Source organism: Electrophorus electricus, chromosome 3 (assembly GCF_041902795.1).
Source record: "Electrophorus electricus isolate QZ-2024a chromosome 3, ASM4190279v1, whole genome shotgun sequence".
Lineage (NCBI taxonomy): Eukaryota > Metazoa > Chordata > Actinopteri > Gymnotiformes > Gymnotidae > Electrophorus > Electrophorus electricus.
The window spans coordinates 19,336,991-19,356,011 of NC_137499.1; the positions used below are offsets into that span (position 1 = coordinate 19,336,991).

Here is a 19,021-nt window from a genome sequence, read left to right on the forward strand (position 1 = left end):
TCCCCCGAGTAACGGGCAGCATGATGGATGCAACGTCGGTCGACATTAACATTGAAATTCACCGACGTTCGTCCTGCTAGGGGCTTACTTATTCGCTTTAGTACTGAATTATTTTAACCTTCCTGTTAGCCGTTTTGCTTTGGATCGACAATTCCTAAGTTTATCTAACAATTCTCTTAGGGTGTCTGTTAACAGCGCCCAGCCGTGGTTCAACGTTTTGCTGAGTTAATGTATCTTAAAACGAGTGGAAAACCGACGCATTAAAACTCGTTTTTAAAGATACTTCAAATAGCCCCGACTGCTGGATAATCTTGTAGTCACGTATCTGCCGTACTGTATCAAAGATCGCATTAGCTCGATGCGGATTTAATGCAACATTTGATGCAAATTCATTACAGGCCTAAACGCGAATAAGAGATTACAAAATATCGTAGCCTGCGCCCGAATCACTGCGGTCTGCCAAAGGTAAAAATGGAATGTGCTCCGAAATGATGACAAATAAAATGGGCAAAAGACGAGGAATAAACGAAAAATGTGTTGTAAACAAAGAACCGATTTGAACAATAAGCGTTCAAAGTGGCAAATATGCGCATATGTTCCAAGAATTGCTTGAGAGGCGTACGGAGGCTAAAGGGCTATTCCTCAAACATGGTCCACAGCCTACCTCAGTGGAAGGGCAAATTTCCTCAACGTTCTCCTAATCCTACAAAATTAGCCCGCAAGCGGAAAAAACCCCCTTTGGATCTAAAGATGGCTGTCAGGAGGAGACATTCGGAAAAGCGTGTTCATCGTCTCAGACCTCCATTCGTCCGTTACAGGCGATTTTTCTAAAACAAAGAAGTCGAGTCGTGTTTTGCTCCTCGATTTCCTTTCTTCTCTCGCCTCTTTCCCTCCCTCTCCCAATCAGTTCGGTGTATTCTTGCGGCGTGTGCGCGCTACGGAAAGGAAACGATGTCCTCCCCCTCTCTCCCTTCCCTGGCGCTCTCGTTACAGTGTAAAAAAACCCCCCCGTCCGCCCCCCAACGCACACACACACACACACACACACACACACTACGCCATAGTATGCTGGTCTCTGCAGTGTCGGGAGATCAACTGCGTCAGATTTTTTTTGCTCTCTGGAACAAATTACTTGGATAGCCAACACTTAAAGAAAAAACTGCGTTAAAACATATTGTGCACTAATACTCTCAGATATTTTCAATGACCTAAAGGTTATAGATATCTTACAACAGCCATGCCATGCTTTTTAAAAATGCTTAAATGTATACACATATAAAAACTCGTCAAGATGATTAACTTTATGGGGGGGGGGGAACAAGATACCTTTGCAGTTCAAACATTTAATTTATTTTCAACAAAATAACAGCTTACAATGTTTAGGGTGTGCTTATTTCTCCTAGGAGTAAACACTGAAGGCCCGGATTGCGGTGGGGGGGGGTCTCACTCTGACGTTTTCCTCTTTTTTTAGTTTTCCCTCTTTTTTTAGTTTTCGCTTGCCCCCTGGTGGCCATACGATGTAACCGCCAAGGTTGACTGTGTATGCGAGACCACGTGGTTTACGTTAGCGCGCTTTTGAAAAAAAAAAGACTTTCACTTCCTCTTTCTGTATCCATTTAGGAAGAGCTGTGGTGTACAGTGGGCAGTTACTCTCATATCACAAGTGACATTTCTTTACAACTCACTGTGACTATATTTACAGTAGTCTGCTAACTGAAAACCTCACCTGATAAAGCTTTTTGGAAGCAGCAAAATAGCCTTTTCTTTATTTCCCCTTTAATGACTGAATGAATTATTGCCAAGTCACATCTGATTTAGGTTCTCTCCCTAAGAGCTAGTTCTTTACACAGAAAGAGCAGAATATTTTTCGAGACCAGCTGCAGCTACTAAAGAGCACCACCATGAAATCCAGGATGCAGAAAGGCAAAAATCCCATCCCCAGTCTTTAGGTGATTATCAAGGGTTCCAGTACAGTCAGCAGGCCTAGTTTGTCTTGAACCTGCTGCTTCAGAGCCGATGTGAAAATAATTACCTGGAAATCATAGCCGCATAATCACATCACAATCGGTGTTATCAAGGAGAGCTGGAAGCCGCTGTCCAGATGGCCACACACAAGTGCCAGGAGAAATGTAGGCACCTTGAGTTCCAGCAAAATGGGACAGTCCACACATTTGCATTACTGGGGGGGGGGGGGGGTCATAAATAAATAAATGTCTGAAATGGAGCTGGAGACCTGGATTTGGGGAGAAAGGACCACAGGACATAAGAGCTTAGTATAGAAGCGCCTGGAAGAAATGATGTAGATGGTAGAAACAGCCATCACAGGGCACAGCTGCGTATGACTGTGCATAAATTCAGGCTGCAGGTAGTGTTAGTTATGAGGTTTATTTTGAACCCCGTTTGGGCTCGAACCCAATGCTTGTCGTGTATAGATCTAAAGTAGACTTGTACCAGAAGTATTTCCATCCTGATAGCTATACTTAATAGAACTCATTTTCATTTGTTCTAGCATATTTCCATTAATCAAGAAGAGTTAGATGTTTCTCAAACAATTTGCTTGTATTTCAGGATTCAGCCTTTCCCAGCCGGTATTCCAGTACAATACTGAAAATACTGTTATACATTAAGCATTGCGCATATATATATATATCTGCCACTGTATTGCAGTCTTGACTCCAGAAAGGTGTGTCTGTAAGACTGTAAGATGTTACACATGATTTACTCATTTCAGACTTGCATCACTTGTTTACTCAAAGTCCTGTGGTCTACTAGTAGTTGCGTCACTGGTATCAAACTGTACCCCTCCCATTATGGTGTATATTTATCCAAACATTTGGAATTAACAATATAGCGCCTCCTCTTCAGACCAACTTTGACCAATCAAATTGCGGTAGTATTGCTGCGCACTGTCTTGTTGCACAAAAAAACTGCACCAATTGGTTGTTGTCAAAATGGTGTAACACGGTCTCCCAGTGGGACATACTTATACTAGGGTGCCCCCGGTGATAGGACAATAAATTGTGGGTCAAAGTTTGGACAGAGTACAAAAAAAGCTACAGGTGGATTCAGCAAAGAGTGAACTGTGAGGGACAGGACAACCTGGACTTCTGTGGTCAGAGCTATTTTCTCCCATGTGCTGAGGTGAGTTTTCCATTGAAAGTTTATTAAACTGATAATTTAATAGAAATATTTAGACATCTTTAGTGATGTGTAATATATAAGCTTAGGCTAATGACCATTTATTCACATTAAATGTTTTTATCCTGTAGACAGGTGCAGTCAGTCTTAATGGAACTTTGTTCATTTTATCTTCATACCAAAATCTGACTAAAAACTTGATTTCTTAGGTGTCCTTATTTCCGAGAGATGAGTAACTCCTCTGCACTGCCCCTGAATGCCACATCCTCAGGCTGGGGCCGCTCACTATGGTACCAGTTTGACGAGTGCTCAGTCGCTGCTTATGGCTTCATCTTTTATTTTGGGGTGAAAGTGTTTAACCTGGCTGTGGGCTTCCCCACCAATGTGCTGGTGATGTGGCAGATAGCCACACGTAAGACAGAGGGCACCACGTCTGACATGTTTATTTTCAACCTCGCTGTTGTGGATGCCTTATTCTGCCTGATGACGCCCATCGACCTGATCAACCGGTTGTACCTGGATGACGCGGACATCTGGTACGCCCAGCGCTTCGCTTATGGCATCAAAGACATGGCGCCGTTATTCCTGACATGTGTCTGCTTGGACAGGTACATTGCTGTGGTCCATCCCATCGTGTTCACAGGAGTCCGCGACCGGCGCGTCCGGGCCGGGGTCTCGGCGGCGGTGTGGGGGCTGGTACTGGCGTACGCGCTGACCAAGAGCATCCTGGGCGTGATGAGCATGAACGAGGTGTTCAGCAGCCTCATCCTGTCCGCCTTCTCCATCATGGTCTTCTGCAACCTGTCCATCATCTGGGTGCTGCGCAGGAGTGTGGCGGGAAAGGAGCTCATGAACCCCATGAAGAAGAAGGCCTTCAAAATGGTCATCACCGTCCTGGCCATCATCGTAGTCAACTATCTGCCGCCGGTGGCCTTGATGCCCTTTGCTTCCACCTACTCGTTCGTGGACTTGCGCTGCAAGATAAGCATCTCCGTCTTCTCCATCATGGACCTCAGCAGCTCCATCGAGCCGATGCTCCACCTCTCCAAGATGGAGAAACCTGCATGCTGCTCCCATGCTGCAAGATGGAGAAACCTGCATGCTGCAAGATGGAGAAACCTGCATGCTGGTTCCAGGAACAAGCCTGCCAACATCAGTGTGTGAAAAGTCTATATGAGTGTAAATATGGGAATTTTAATTATTATTTCAGATTATGTGTCCTAAGGAATTAGACTACATGGGCAAAGGGGGAGTTGTTATTATTATATATGTAATTATATGTATCTAAAGATTACCATTTGTGCTTTATAGTAACAGTATATTTTCAGGACCAGCTCCTGCTTGTTCATATAATCATATTCATGAGATCATGAAAGCCAAATAATTAATTCGTCTCATCTAGACATTTTATCCACATGGCTGTATGTGACTATCTGAGGCTTGCCAAAAAAAGAAAACAGTTTAACAAAGAAACTCTCTGTACAATCCATGGCCTCCTCATTCTACTGTTTCGATAAGAGCGAGGAAAGAGTATCACATGGGATAGAGCAAGCAGGACTTAAACACAGTCTCCGCCACTCTACCCTCCTGAGAACAACCAGTGTGAAACAACCAAACGTTTCAATCCAAGAACACAAGCAGATTGCAGGGACAGACCACCTGAAGTGACAGGGGGCTTCCTGACAAACAGGCTTGGTTAACATATCTAAACCCTGCTCAGGCACATTTTTAAGCAATATCACACACATGTATAGATGAGAGGGTTAATATAACTTAAGAAAGATATTGCACAAAAGTTAAGAGTCATGCTGTAGTAACCAGTCACACAAACAAAATATATATTAATATCCTGACTTAGATGTGTTGCTGATAAGTGCTCTCTCTCTCTCTCTCTCTCTCTCTCTCTCTCTCTCTCTCTCTCTCTCTATATATATATATATATATATATATATCATTGTATATTTTATATATAAATGTATATTGTATCATTGGAACAAATATATAATCATTGTATATATTACATCAGTATATTTCTATATGACATACCAGTGTTTAGATTCTGGCTGTTTCAGGCTTCCATGCTCTGTTCCATGCTCCTCTCCACTCTGTTCTGTTCTCCTGTTTCTCTGTGGTGATGCCATATTTTCAGACATATAATTCTGCTCTAATTAAGATGTTAATTAAAATATCTAGGGATTAATTAGGAGCTGATCAAGGTGCAATCAAAGAAGGAAAACAGGTGGGGCAAGCCCTGGTAATTGTGTAAATAAGTGATGCTACCTCCATAATTAACATGGAAAAACAATTAGATGGTATTATGCAAGTAATCCTATTGTACAGTATGAAGGACCTCAAAATTCAGAGTAAAATGGCAGACACTTCATAGTCCTATTTATTAGTTTTATATTTATTTTCCTAGTATAATAGAAAACAAAAGTAAGATGTGTATTTTTTTTAAAGAATAAAGTAATACCCATGTTTTTTTCCCTCAGTGTCAGCAATATTGGTACACATGTCTTCTTCAAAATGTGTACTGATCATTTTTTCATAGTGGTGGAACAATGAGATTGAGCCTAGCCAAAATTAGTTTGGCATCCTCTGGGGGAAAAAACATTATTCTAAATTTTTATTCTGAAAAATATATTAAATGCCGCTTAGAACAACATGCATCCCAGAAATTACAAAAAATAGAATGATCAGAATACAAATAATTTATCCATGTAAACAAATTAACTTTACATAGTTAACAACACAATAGAAATACAAATTATGACATTTATATTGATTATCAGTTATATTTTGGTTACAGTTTCTCCACATTATATTCACATTCAAGAAGGATATCTTCTTTGTAATTCTCATTGTAATTCCTTCATTTGGTAGGAAGAGACACTACCTAATGAATCAACATCAAGTGTCCTGCTGCCCCATTTCTCACCAATCCAGAGCACCTCTTATAACTGTACAGACAGTGCAACTGCTACAGTACGTCTTCACATGCTGCTGCTGTTACTGCCATTGACCAATTGTATCTGAAATAGATTAATTTTCTCCATTAATCTACACAGTGTCTACTGCAAAATTCCCTGAGGTAACCGATGCAGTGAGAATCTGATGTACCGGTTTAATCTTTTTATTGAACTTTGCTCTCAAATGCATGTACTGTAAATTTGGCTACACTATTGTCAATGTTTAGTACAAAAATCAATAGCACTAGCTGCTAGATAAAATGGCATAGTTAACTAAGGTATATCATTTTTGAATGTAAGATAGATTAGAGCAGGTATCAACTGATGTACAAACATAAAAAGCAAGAGAAACAAACCATTTTCAGTGTAGAGCATAATTCTGCTTAGTAAAGTGAAGTGCACATGTGAAAACATGTTAATGCTATGAACTTGCCTTACACTGAAATTATTATTAAAGCCACTAAAACTAAAACTATTTCAGCTTTTTTGTAAAAATTGCAACCATGGCCAACTCCTGCCAAGACAGGCAAAAAAAGTTACACAAAACTTACAGCAGCCTGGGTGATTTTGGAATGCATCTCTGTTAGGTCCTCAGGCATGGCTGGAGGGCCACTGGCAGAGGTCACGAACCCAGGGTACAGGTCATAAAACTCAGGCACTGGACACGTAAGACTCTGGGTAAGGTTGCCAGGACACGAAAGCAGCGGGATCAATTTAGCATGAGCATAGTCAATCTCATAGCCCTCAAATATGAGTCCCACTCCCCATGCTCCTAGGCTCTCCTCCAACAGCCTGACTACCCTTCGGGTTGCCAAAACCAATCGCTTATAATTCCCCTCCTCTAGTCGGAGGATGTTACTGGTTAGAGGTTTGCGGGGGATCACTACGGTCAGACCAGGCATGTTGGGGAACGGAGTGAGAAAGGCGATGTGCTCCTCGTCCTCCCATACCCTCCACTGCTGTTCCTCCCCTCGCACTATGCGAGAAAACAGCCCCACATGAGACGGGTCTCCGAAGAAAGTGTAGTCAAGGGGGGCATCCGGCGAAGGCAATTTCGCCCGGATCCGTTCCCTAATGTCCTCCAGGTTCCGGTCAGCCCAGCGGGGACCACTCTTCGAGGTGATGTATCCAGGGTCGTGTGGCTGGAACTCTTCCTCTGCTGCAAGATGAGGTGTCCACTGCTCCTGCAAGCCATGGAGGGGAAGGAGGAGGAGCCTGGCTGTGGGGGCCTCGTCCTCGGGCCTGTGAACAAGCGCGCAGCGTTGCGCCCCAAGCCGCTCACAGAGGAGGCGTCCGACCGCCCGTGCTCCCAGCAGCAGACTCAGGAAGGAGTCTTCAGGCAGATGGAACAGGCTGCTGTGACCTCGAGGGGGGTTGTGAGTCACTACTGTGGCCCCTGGGGTCCACGGAGAAGGGTGGAGATACGCCTCCAGTTCTCCTGCTTTCCAGATCACATGCCTCTCTGGGCTGGTCATTGTGGATGATGTTCTATTTTAGACAGGGGGTATAGAGAGGAAGTTGACCTTCATTGGCATGTATCATAAAACATTTATTTAAGACAAATTAATTTAAGATGCAAGGTAAGCTGTCACAAAAGACAAGATTTAAAAGGTCATAACCATTGCATGAGGTCACTGAGAAAAACACAATAGGGTGTGAAAACTTGTGTCGAACATATTTTATCAGCTTTGAAAAAGATGCAGCTCAAGCAATTTATATGCTTTATTGAAAGAAGTTTCCTACCTGCGTAAAATATTGGCAAGAGCGATCCACCAAAACGACGAGCTTTTAAATGCCCACCTGTTCATAAAGCAGCACGGATTTAAGGACATAAACATGCCTTTAAGAACTATGACGCAACTTTCTATTCCTTTAAAAGTTGCTATTATCTTCGATCAGCCACGGTTGAACCGGATGTTTGTCCAACGGGAGTAGTGCCACCAGCTGGACTGGGGTAAAAACACAACAGCTGTATTAATATGTATTAACCACTAGAGGGAATCAAATGATTGCAATAAAGGTTAAGTAGCAACGCAGTAACTCAAGTAACATTCCATAAGGTGTGGGTTTTGTAAAAAAAAAAAACAAAAAAACATTTAAATAGCGACAACTGTTCCAGACTAGCCGAAAAACAATTTAAAATTATATACATGTGTCTATCTGAAATGACACCGTGATATCGTTTATCGTTTGTATGATCGTTCGCAGAAATTTTGCTTTTCCCTTTTAAAAATTAGTCAACACTGGTGAAACTGTGTAAATATGTGTAAATAATTAATCTGATAAAGCTGAGGGTGTTTTACTTCAATAGTTCACGTGTCTTAATGGCTTGCCTTACCGGCAGAACCGGTGTGTTCCGGTTTGAACATGTTTTCTTCAGCCCGCTTTAACGCCAGGCAACCTAAACTTTAATTTAATTTTAGTCGCGTTTAAGATATTTAGTCTAACTGTTTAGACGATAACATTTTGCTCTGCCTTTTACATGATACACTTATTGTTCATTATAAATAACTAAATAAAACATTGGTCTGACTAAATTTATCACACGTGATCGGATTAAACTCATCAAAGTTGTAAAATGTTTTCCACAGGGCAACTGTCATTTAGGGATGTATAGTTAATGAATCTAGTCACAGCAAGCTTGTACTGTTTCTGTTCACAACTCTCTTTGGCCCATCCGCAAAGCACCGTCTTTTATTTAAAGGTGGACGCCGACGGACAGACTTACTTCTTACCGTACGCCAGTGTTAACTAGAGTTGGTGAACCGGGCTGAACTGGTTCAAATATAGCTGTGAGCCGGTAACCGTAGACCAGCACAGCGGCGAACCCTTTTCATGTGATTTGGTAACAGCCATTAGTTCGTATATCTTAAGAAGTTCTTCTGTTCTAGTTAAAATTCTCAGTGGTAGTTTGGTCAATCGTCTTCTTATTTGTATTAATACAAGGGATGAATGAGAAGTTATTAGCAAAAGAGGTAAGAGCGTTGGCTCGCTGTTTTACATAAAAAGTAACTATGGCCTACGAAATCCTTCTGAAGAGGTTTACACAGCTGTTCAGCTTCCACTTAACACAAGAAACCCCTTTTAAAAATCCCATTACGTCTACCACGTGAACTAACGCATGATTGGGGTACTAGGGCAGGAGAACTCCAATGAAGCAGGTTTCGTAACTATTTTACATTTACCGGAACACCAAGACCCACGAAACCTGAAAAACCACCGTGTTATTCAAAATAGTTCCACCGGACTAACTCGTTTCTCAAAGCAGCACAACCACAAGGTTTAGTTTAGACAAAGCTTTATTAGAAAACACAGAAATTGTACAAGACAATAGTGAAGTACAGCATAGACGCCAACCAAATATCGTATTTTAAATAAAGCAGAAGGGTGGCTGAAGCTATGTACACGCACAAGGGCAGAATTCAGTGTAACGCATCAAACGCATGAGGCCCCTTACTGGACAATAATGTTGAGATGTGAAAAATGAATGAAACTGAATGAGAGTAAGAGTGGGGTGTATGTGTAAATTTTCCATTGTTCAGGGGTTGCAGTGTTTGTGACAAGTCAGTTCATATAATATCTTCCTTGTTACTATTACACTATACATTGTGAGGAGGAGAGAACTGGGGGTGAGAAAGAGACCAGCACTTCTATTGCTTCTATTGTTAACCTCTCTGTACCTTTATTTCTACTTTATAAAATCAAGCGGATCTTGACTTAAAGCACGTCTGCTTCAGCGGGAGTTGGCCTTGGTCTTGTTTTTGCGGTTCTTGGCAGACCGGACCTCCTCCATGAGATCCTTCAGGTACTGGATCTCTCGGCTTATCGAATCAGCCTTTTCCTTCAGCTCCTCGTTCCTCTTCTCCAGCTCCACACACTCCAGGTTCAGTGACTCCTGCTCCACCCGTTTCTTCTGACGGTACCGGGTTGCCGCTGTCTTGTTCTGCTCCATCTTCTTTAGCTTCTTATCTGCCATCTTTGGAGCCCCAGAGGTGGTCTTCACCCTGCCACCGACAGCTGGCCCCGTACCTGGGTCAGGCTTTGAGTATGGCTTGGTTCTGGACACACCCATGGGCTTTGGAGATGGGGTGGGACTTGGGCAGTGTGGTGGAGAGCCAGACATGGAATCGACACCGCTGTCAGACTGATCCGTGCAGGTGCTGGCCACAATGCTCACCTCATCCTTCGGAGCAAGGACCAGCAAGATGTGGGCAGGGGAGAGCGAGAGCACAAGGCTGGGGGTCTGGTGGTCACTTCCCGCCTTGGAAACGGCCTTCTCCAGCTCAGAGATGTCCACCTCGCTGCCCAGTTCCAGGGTAAAGGCAGGAGAGTGGGGTGCCGGGGCAGGAGGCGGGGATGGTGGCTCAGATTTGACCTCAATGGTGACAGGATCCGGACGGATCTCTGGGTCTTCCGGCAGCTCAGGGAGTGGAAGGTCAAGGGGGAGAGCAGGCAGGACAAGCTCTTCCGGGTTGGAGGTTGATGTTGAAGGGAATGGAAGCGGATTCAGGTCCAATTCCATTTGGGAATTGAGGGTGGCCAAGAGCTCCTCGGGGGAGCTAGGGGGCTCGTCTAAATCACAGGATCCGATGAGCGAATCCAGGTCAAAGTCGCTAAGGTCGATCTTCTCCGCCATCCATTCCATGCCAGAAAACGCATCCCCTGCAATTGAAATCAAGGATTTGGTTTATTCCACTTTCCTATAACACACGCTCATTAGTCTTTACATATCTATCTATCTATCTGAGTTACTCATTACATCACTCCAGATAAGAAAATCCTCGAATTATTTAATAGCAAGTGAGGAATAACTGCCACTGGGCGCAAGAGGTTGTTTGAGGATAAGAGCTTTACCTTCTTTCTGATCTGCCCCAGCATGAGCATCAACCTGCTCACCAGCAGACAGCCAAGGGAGCGGCGACACGTCACACCCGACTTTACACCCTAGAGGAGAAGGGGCCAAGGGGGAGGAGAACGGGGAGGAGGTGTAAGATTCAGAGTATGAAGAGAAGGAGAGGGGCGAAGACGACCCCTCGGACAGAGATCTCTCTTCATCTTCGTCCAGAAGGGGCCCAAAGGGGTCAGCCATCAGAGTCGAGGGCCCCAAGAACAGGGACCCCGCGTCCTCCATGCACAGCTGTGAGCTCAGAGACATGGTGGATGGTCAAGGTCAGAGACAGACTTGAAGTGGACAGGGGTTCTATAAACGAGTCGAGTAGGGTTGTGCTGTCGACGGCAGCAAAGCTGAGGGTGGTAGCCTCGAGGGACCTAGAAAGAAATAAGATTGAGAGTTAAAATAAACACACACACACACACATATATATATATATATATATAAAAAAAAAAACATGATTTGTTTGTATTCATTCAAACTCCCTAAACTGTATAAAAATGTTAAGTTCAGTGTCTCTTCCTTGTCCAGCGTTTTCCTTGGTACAAGAAAGCGCCAACTCGTGTGCATGTTTGTTTGGGGAGGGTGGATTAGGCATTATCCATAAGCATGCTCAACCACCTCATCAAAACCCAAAGCACTTCACTCATCTGACTACTTGCTCCAAGTTAGCGATTAAGAGTAACAATAGATTGTACAATTAGTCCGGGGGGGGGGGGGGGGGGGGGGAGAGAGAGAGTGTGCCTTGGCAATGGAAAACCCACGCCTTGGCGTGACATTTCCCAATTTGGTCACGAAGAGCCAATAGCCCCGCCCCAGCTTCCTGCCGGGAGGGGAGGGGAGGGGAGAGTCCTTGGCGCCCGCGCCATTTTCACAACACAACCAGCTGTCAACCGTGAGTAAAGACGGAATGGACGCCATTTTGAAAGTGCCACGTTGTCCGGTAACAATAGACAGTTCAAAAGGTTTATTTTGAACGGCCAAGATCGTAGGTTAGCGTTGTAACAAGTTCTCGGGGGTCGAGAGTACATTTTGTAAATATTTTGAACTGGTCATTTTCCAAACGCGAAACATTCAGGCTAGCTAGCGAAAAACTCGGAGCACATTATGGCGGACATGGCAAAGAAGATAAACGCTAACAGCATCACTGCTAACTAGATGGTTTATTAGATGGCTTTAAATTAGCATAATACAGTACAGAATGAACTAAAGCAAATCATTTAAGATTTCTCTAAATAGCTGATAACGCCTACCACGAAATAAGTGTTACTCAGGTTCGTAACTAACCTACGACGGTAGTCGTATGACACTCGTGAAACCGCCATATTCGTACGTACTGCACTTTACAACCAGCGCTTTCCAATAAGATAATGATTTTTACTTACGCCATTTTGACAAAGAGAACCAGTGCAATTCGCCGTTGCACTGCAGGTTTTGCCGCTGCGAGTTTTGCCGCTGCGAGCCGTTACTCTGCCATTTTGAGCGGTAGAGCTGAAAGCCCAAAACGATATGTGTTAGTAGTGACACAGCAGGACAAAGACGATCACGAAGTTGTCACATGACATTAAATACTTACGAATAACACCAACAAATAACCTTCCGCCAGCCAAACAACTTTGTATCAGTGCACATCCTATGCTTTAATCTGATTGGTTCTAAGGTTTACGAGGCGGAATTATGCCCAAAAATTAGTTCCCCAACAACCCGGCGAAGTACGTACACCGTGATGATATAAGAGAATAAAACCCAATTTAGGTTAAAATTAGATTTAACAGTAAAATTACTTGTATCACTGGCCTGTATAAACTTAAATGCTACACACAAAATGCGCTCGCTCGCTCTCGCTCTCTCTCTCTCTCTCTCTCTCTCTCTCTCTCTCTCTCTCTCTCTCTCTCTATATAATCACCTGTAATCTTGTAACTTTGTTCAGATTATATAATTTGTACAAGATTCCAGGTTTTATATATATATATATATATATATATATATATATATATATATATATATATATATATATATATATAAATCATACATTTATATGGAATTCATTTTATTCTTTAGTTGAGTCATCTGCTCTTGGCCTCAGCATCAATTGTTTGTTTGTTTTATTTTTATTATATTTTGTTTAGTTTTGAAAGAAAAGATCTGACACATGTTATGAAGTTGAGAAAATATTTCACTTTATAAACTCCACCCTACATGCCTAACAAGATTCAGACTGGTTTTCCTTTTTTCCTTTTTCTGGTTTAGAATGTATCTAACAATTTCTTTCACTAAGCAAGTGCAATTTGAAATTCTAATCTTAAATCATGGCAAGTTATTAAAATCCAATTTACAGTACCAAGCTAAATATGAAAATCAGTATAGTTTAACTAGACACAATAATGGCGACTAAATATGTAATTGGTTATAATGCAGTCACATTTTTCCAAAAAGGAAAATATGTTTCAACTACTGTTTTCTCAAAGAAAGAGACAAGCTTCATAACCCCTGGAGCGGCAAGTTCACTCTCAAGTCCATTGTCATCAGGAGCTCCATTCACAGTCATCTGCTGTAACAGAAGAAGGCTCCTCAGTTTCAAAGAGTTTACCACACTTATATTCTTGGGTCCCTGTTATGAATGCTTTCAAAAGACGCTCAGAGCCAGTGTGCCTGTAATCTCTCCCATTCCAGTGCTTATCTGAAGCAGAAAACAGGGAGTACATATTGGATACATCAAATGTATTCAACCTGCAGCATGTAAAATGTGAATAGCTGTTTTTAGAGCGAAGCATATGTGTTTACATTAGCTCTTGTGAATATTAGGTCACCATAAGTCATTTCTATATCAGCACAAGTGCAACTGTCAGGTGATTATACAGATATAGGCCTTGGTATATGCTTATACAATTTTAATGTAAAATACCTTATCCTCTGGAGCCGAGGAGTCTTGAGCATTGTATGAGAACCCAGGCTGTTGTTTTGATGTGTTGAGAGTTTTAAGGGGTGAACAGGAGGCTACAGCAGGGGGAGGAAGCCATGAGTCATTCACAAAGGCAGGTGACATCAGTTTCAAGATGGGTAATTGGAGATTACATGTATGATTTCTCAAATTCTATTAGGAATAAATTGTTTCAACCAAGATCTATGTTAACTTACCATGCCATCAGGTTATCATGGCCCAGACAGTATATGATGTGGTGAGCTAAAGCAACGAAAGGGGGTCTGCTTTAATGTGTTCTTCATTTTTTGGTATTTTTGGAGTTTGGTATGAAAATCACAGTAACTACACACAATAAAATTTGTAAAAACAAGTCATTCATTAAACAACAACAAAAAATAAACATGGTTCATACACCAGACCATGAATGCATATATTTGTAGAGTTGAATTAATCTCGTCCTGTGCCATCATTCAGTACTGTGTGTGCTGACTATATGTGATGAATAGAATTTAATTTCAGTATGAGAAACAAAAAGATACTTGCTGAGACATCTCTAAATGCCTTTGGGTGTTATGTAAAACAGTTGTGACTCATTCTTCAGAATGTGGAATAATCTCAGCTCATGGTTTAATGATCAATCTAAAAAAATTATTTTATGACCAGTCTATATTGGCTGACAGAGAGGAAAGAGTGGTGGACAGAAAACTGGAATTGCTGCAGTGAACTGGAGTGACATTTATAGTAGCTGCACAAAACAGATGAATGCAATACAAATCTATATACAAACAATACAAAGCTATATACATGGGCAAAGGCCCATATATACAAAAATGGCAATCCAAACACGCACTGAACACACACACACACACACACCCCTGAACGTAAAAACTGCTAGAATAGTTCACACATATGACATTGTACTGATGCAGGCAGTGTAGTTTGGGTAACTTGAGCAATTGATAAGTAATGGATCCTATTCTGAACTGAGTTTGGCTAATGTGATTTGGCAAAATTAGATATTTAATCAACAGATAGACATGCTTGGACATACTTCTTCCAGACAGATATAGCAAAGCTCTGCATCATCACAAAACGCAAATTAGCACAAAACGCAAATTGAGAACCACACATGGACATTACAATATATGACATTGTTGTTTGAAGTTGTTAGACTGTCTTAAGAGGATCATATATCTATATAATCTGTGCCTAAATGCATTTATGAGGGAATTACAATTATAGTGGAAGTCAGGAGACATTCTACATTACCGACAATAGTTACACACTTTACAGAATTACACGCTTCACAGAACTACAGAGCGAAACAGGTTTTTAACCCGGATCAGTTCATCCATGCCCTCTTTGAGTCTGACTGCAACCTCACGAACCTCCCCTGCGAACTGGCTTTCAGAGTCCTTCTTCAGCCTCAGCTTGTCTTCCTCAGCGTAGTAGGAATCAATCCCAGAGGCAAAGGCCTGCAGTACATACACGCACTTGGCAACAGCGTCTATGGAAGCGAAGCCTTCTGTCTCCTGTGCCATTTGCACTATTTTCACGGCATCAGCATCCATGTATTTTAGTTCCAAGTGGTCCTGCATCCTGAGGTGTTCCATTCCCACATCGATGAACTTCAGGCACCCCACGATATCCTCCATCTCGGATTTGTAGTTTCTAAGAATCCCCTCAACTTTCTGCCGGAACTGACTGCTCTTCACTTTGCCGGTGATGGCAGCGGACGCACCGGCGACCCCTCCAGCGGCGGCGACCCCAACGCCGATCCCGGCAGCTACCACAGAGGCACCGAAGGTCAGGGGGGCGAGAGCCAGGCCTGCGACCACGGCAACGGCGCCCACCGCTCCCGTGGTGCCCCCCGTCATGCCCATGATGCGCTTCTTCTTGTTCACCTTGTCTACACTGTTGGCAGTGCAGTGCAGCTCCATGATGTAGTTCAGCAGGACCCGGCCGTGCTCGAACATGAGCAGCTCAAACAGATGCATTGCCATTTTCACCCTGTGGACCACTGTGATCAGCAGTCTGCAGGAGAAACACTGTTATTTTCCTCCATTAATTGCTAATAGCCATATATATAACCAATAGCCATATATATATATATATATATATATATATATATATATATATATATATATATATATATATATATATATATATATATGTCAACATACTTTGTTTCATGTCCTTGATAGTGCATGGCCAGTTGCTCCCACTCTAAAAGAGTTTAGACAAACCAGTATTAATTTTTTTATACAAGACCAATCACAGAGTAGAATTTCTTGAGACACAGTGAGCCACTCACCTTCCAAACTTCTCCACCAATCCAACAGAAGCTGCAGCTCCTGAAGAGACATAATGCATTATTCCTAAAGTCACAGGCCCCACACTAATCAGCCACCACCTCCAGACAGCATTTATTACACGCTGACGCAACAGGCTCAAATCTGATTTACAGCCTGATTTATACAGACTTCTGTCTTCTTAAAAAACATTCCAACCTGGTCAATACAGAACCAAAAATACCATGCCATCATTCCTAAATGGATGCAACTTAAATGGGTGTAATTAGAACATCAGGGCCATCTATTGACTAATTTGGAATACCAAATCTCTGTAAATCCTGACCTGATTTCAGTTCTTGAGTAACTGACACTGCTCCAGAAACCAGAATTTATTTGGAAATGAATTGTGTGTTGCCCTCATTTTAATAATAGATGAATGACAACAAGCAATGAGCCTCTCAACTACGCATGCTGGCAAAGTCGAGGAAACTAATGGTCTCATAAGTCATGGGAAGGTTGCTTGCTTTTTAAAAGCAAATTTTTTTAGATTGTCATCCTATTTATCAACCCCAAAGCCTCTGTTTAAGACCTCTGGCAACATGCCTGTAGTTCAGAGCATTGCAGTGAGTGCGTGCATATTTCTGCACAATACAATGCCGACATGAGATAACTGTTTGCGTCACCTTGCAGCTGTTTCCTTCTACGCTAGACTGCTCATTCCTAGAGCAAGAACGCTGAGGCCTCCCCTCTGTTGGGACTGCAGGTAGAACTGGGCTGGAAGATGCCCAACCTGCTTCATCCTGTGGTTGTTTTTTGGAAATCACATTTAACACAGATACACTTTTGGGCTTTATTTTTTCATTAATGTTTTGGATATGATCTATGATGGGTCCTCATTACTTGTAGCTGGGCGTCTGGCAGTATATCCGGTAAATACTCATACAGGTGCTCAGTGGGACCTTCTGAGGTGCTTTCGGACAGGGAGGGTCTTCGGGGTCGTATCACTGCAGGGTGAGGGGGAGCAGCAGGACGAGGTGGAGCAAGAGGCCGAGGAGGTGGGTGGTTTTGTGGTGTGGTACAGTCCTGAGGCTGGATGAGAGGGGACCAGAGTAATAAAGTAAGTCTTATCTTTTCATTTTTTATGCTATGTTATAGTTTACATGTTGCACATGATACATTCAAACACACCCAGTTTAATGTCTAATTATTAAAAACATGAATAATACTGGGATCATTATTTAGTGATGAAATGTCCACTTCTATTGCATAAACTTTAAGGAACTTTATTCTATTGTAAGTATACTTATAGCATATATGTAGGTGTGTAAATGGAATTTAGAATATATCTCAGTCAGCCTCATCACATTATAAGCTTACTGGGCAATCGGTCTCATCAGAAAGAACATCTTTGTACAGGACCCACTTTGCATCAGAGGTTATACTGGGCAACGGGTCTTCTGTGTTTCTAATGCCTGTTGACTCCTTGTACTCGTTTAAATTCTACAGAGGAGAAATTCAAAATGAACCAAATACTGAGAAACAGAAAACATTGAGGAAAAGGCATGTATTTACTAAAATGCTTGCCTTAGGCTGGGTGATCTGAGCGGGTTGATCTTCTCTGTAGGGAACAGGTCTCCTTGGGACTGGGGGTGCAGGTCTGGCAGGTGTCGCATTCCACTGACAAAAACATTTATAAAGTTATAGAAAATTTGACTGAACCAAGTCGTTCACGTCAAAATCCGTTGCAGTCACAGCACCAGTGTGAGGATGACAGTACCTGGTCAGGGAGCTCCTCAGACAGGACAGATAGATAAATAGGCGAATCTCCTGCTGGCCGTAGGGGTGTCGGTGGCGCCACTGATGGGTCAAGGGATGGTGGGCGAGCGGGACGGTTAGGCTTAAGACTAACTCCCTGACAAGACACATTTACTCCTCAGTTTAGTTGATTCCATCGATCTTTGAGGACTAGTCATTAAAAACGACAAAACAATCCTAAAACAAAAAGATATTGTCCTCCCCAAGAAACGTTTAATAGGAATAATTTTCTAACAGGGATATGTTAATTCTGTTATGTAATAACGAAATCCAATAAATATATTGTAAATATATTTTAAATATTGAAAACATATCAATGAACATAACCTACATAACTCAAAAATTCGAAAGCGTAATAAACCATGACTTACGAGTGACATGCTTCGTCTGCGTGTTCACTTTGAGAGGATTAAATTTTCGTTCCCCTATAAGGTCATATTTTAGCGGTCTGCAGTTCTTTCTTTTGCGTGTAATGAATTCACTTCATACGCTTTACAAACTTAAAAGTATTCCTTTACGAGTACTGTCCGCTTCCAAGGTTCATCGGTGCGACACACACCGATCCACCGCTGAGAGCATGCAGAGCCTGTTCCTCCCCTTACATAGCGCACGGCCTTTACTCTCCCGAGGACTTCCCTCGGCATTTCATAAGCATTACCATAAGGTTCAAGCCACTGCCACTCAACTTGGACCAGATAATCAAGTTCGGCGTCTCAGGTTCTCGTGTGCATTGCCTTTTTTTTTTTTTCTTCTTTTTTTTGAGTGGGTAAATGTCAAAGCAAGATAGCCATCTGATCTATACTGGATATGTCCCCGTTGGGCCCTCTAGTGGACAGTATTAGTATGTTGATAGAGCAGTCGGACTGGGACCACGTCCCTGAAACTGCAGGGGCTAAATATCTGCAGAAACAGGACTCTGAAGTGAAGGGGTAAACAATTATTACATCCTTCTCTGGATGGGAAAGGTCTTGCCAAATATTGTTAGGCATAA

The 19,021-nt window shown here is 42.4% G+C and overlaps 5 protein-coding genes across 18 annotated transcripts in view; 1 reads left to right on the forward strand and 4 right to left on the reverse strand.

The window, feature by feature from the left end:
- Nucleotides 1–986, reverse strand: part of rbfox2 (RNA binding fox-1 homolog 2) — a 36,998-nt gene extending 36,012 nt beyond the window's left edge. For 6 of the 13 annotated variants that reach the window (XM_081710472.1, XM_035522454.2, XM_035522531.2 and 3 more), the window contains exon 1: nt 1–982. This exon is cut by the window's left edge and continues 194 nt beyond it. In XM_081710472.1, the coding sequence (XP_081566598.1) occupies nt 1–52 (52 nt within the window). In that variant the 5' untranslated portion in view covers nt 53–982. The other 7 variants (XR_014122622.1, XM_035522410.2, XR_014122623.1 and 4 more) reach the window with 5 other exon arrangements.
- A 2,380-nt stretch (nt 987–3,366) lies between these two features.
- Nucleotides 3,367–4,512, forward strand: LOC113580379 (G-protein coupled receptor 35-like). Its single transcript, XM_027014887.3, has one exon. The coding sequence runs from the start codon at nt 3,367–3,369 to the stop codon at nt 4,300–4,302; it is 936 nt and encodes a 311-aa protein (XP_026870688.2). The 3' UTR covers nt 4,303–4,512.
- A 1,007-nt stretch (nt 4,513–5,519) lies between these two features.
- Nucleotides 5,520–8,034, reverse strand: LOC113579509 (uncharacterized). Its single transcript, XM_027013502.3, has 3 exons — nt 7,851–8,034; nt 6,659–7,595; nt 5,520–6,170 (listed from the first exon to the last, which is right to left on the reverse strand). Exons 1-3 carry the CDS (start codon nt 7,943–7,945, stop codon nt 6,132–6,134), a joined length of 1,071 nt encoding a protein of 356 aa, XP_026869303.2. The 5' UTR covers nt 7,946–8,034; the 3' UTR covers nt 5,520–6,131.
- Nucleotides 8,035–9,388: 1,354 nt separating this feature from the next.
- On the reverse strand, nt 9,389–12,544 carry atf4a (activating transcription factor 4a). The gene is made up of 3 exons (XM_027013466.3): nt 12,384–12,544; nt 10,962–11,375; nt 9,389–10,769 (listed from the first exon to the last, which is right to left on the reverse strand). The coding sequence occupies exons 2-3, from the start codon at nt 11,260–11,262 to the stop codon at nt 9,841–9,843; spliced, it is 1,230 nt and encodes a 409-aa protein (XP_026869267.2). The 5' UTR covers nt 11,263–11,375; nt 12,384–12,544; the 3' UTR covers nt 9,389–9,840.
- A 626-nt stretch (nt 12,545–13,170) lies between these two features.
- On the reverse strand, nt 13,171–18,972 carry LOC113579536 (uncharacterized). Of its 2 annotated transcripts, XM_081710483.1 has the most exons (11): nt 18,402–18,972; nt 17,993–18,127; nt 17,800–17,892; nt 17,593–17,715; nt 17,116–17,304; nt 16,899–17,015; nt 16,236–16,275; nt 16,105–16,147; nt 14,137–15,955; nt 13,904–13,995; nt 13,172–13,678 (listed from the first exon to the last, which is right to left on the reverse strand). In XM_081710483.1, exons 1-9 carry the CDS (start codon nt 18,408–18,410, stop codon nt 15,226–15,228), a joined length of 1,479 nt encoding a protein of 492 aa, XP_081566609.1. In that variant the 5' UTR covers nt 18,411–18,972; the 3' UTR covers nt 13,172–13,678; nt 13,904–13,995; nt 14,137–15,225. The 2 variants fall into 2 exon arrangements, with proteins under 2 accessions (XP_026869370.2, XP_081566609.1); XM_027013569.3 differs by having other exon boundaries at nt 13,171–13,678; nt 13,904–15,955.
- Nucleotides 18,973–19,021: the final 49 nt, after the last annotated feature.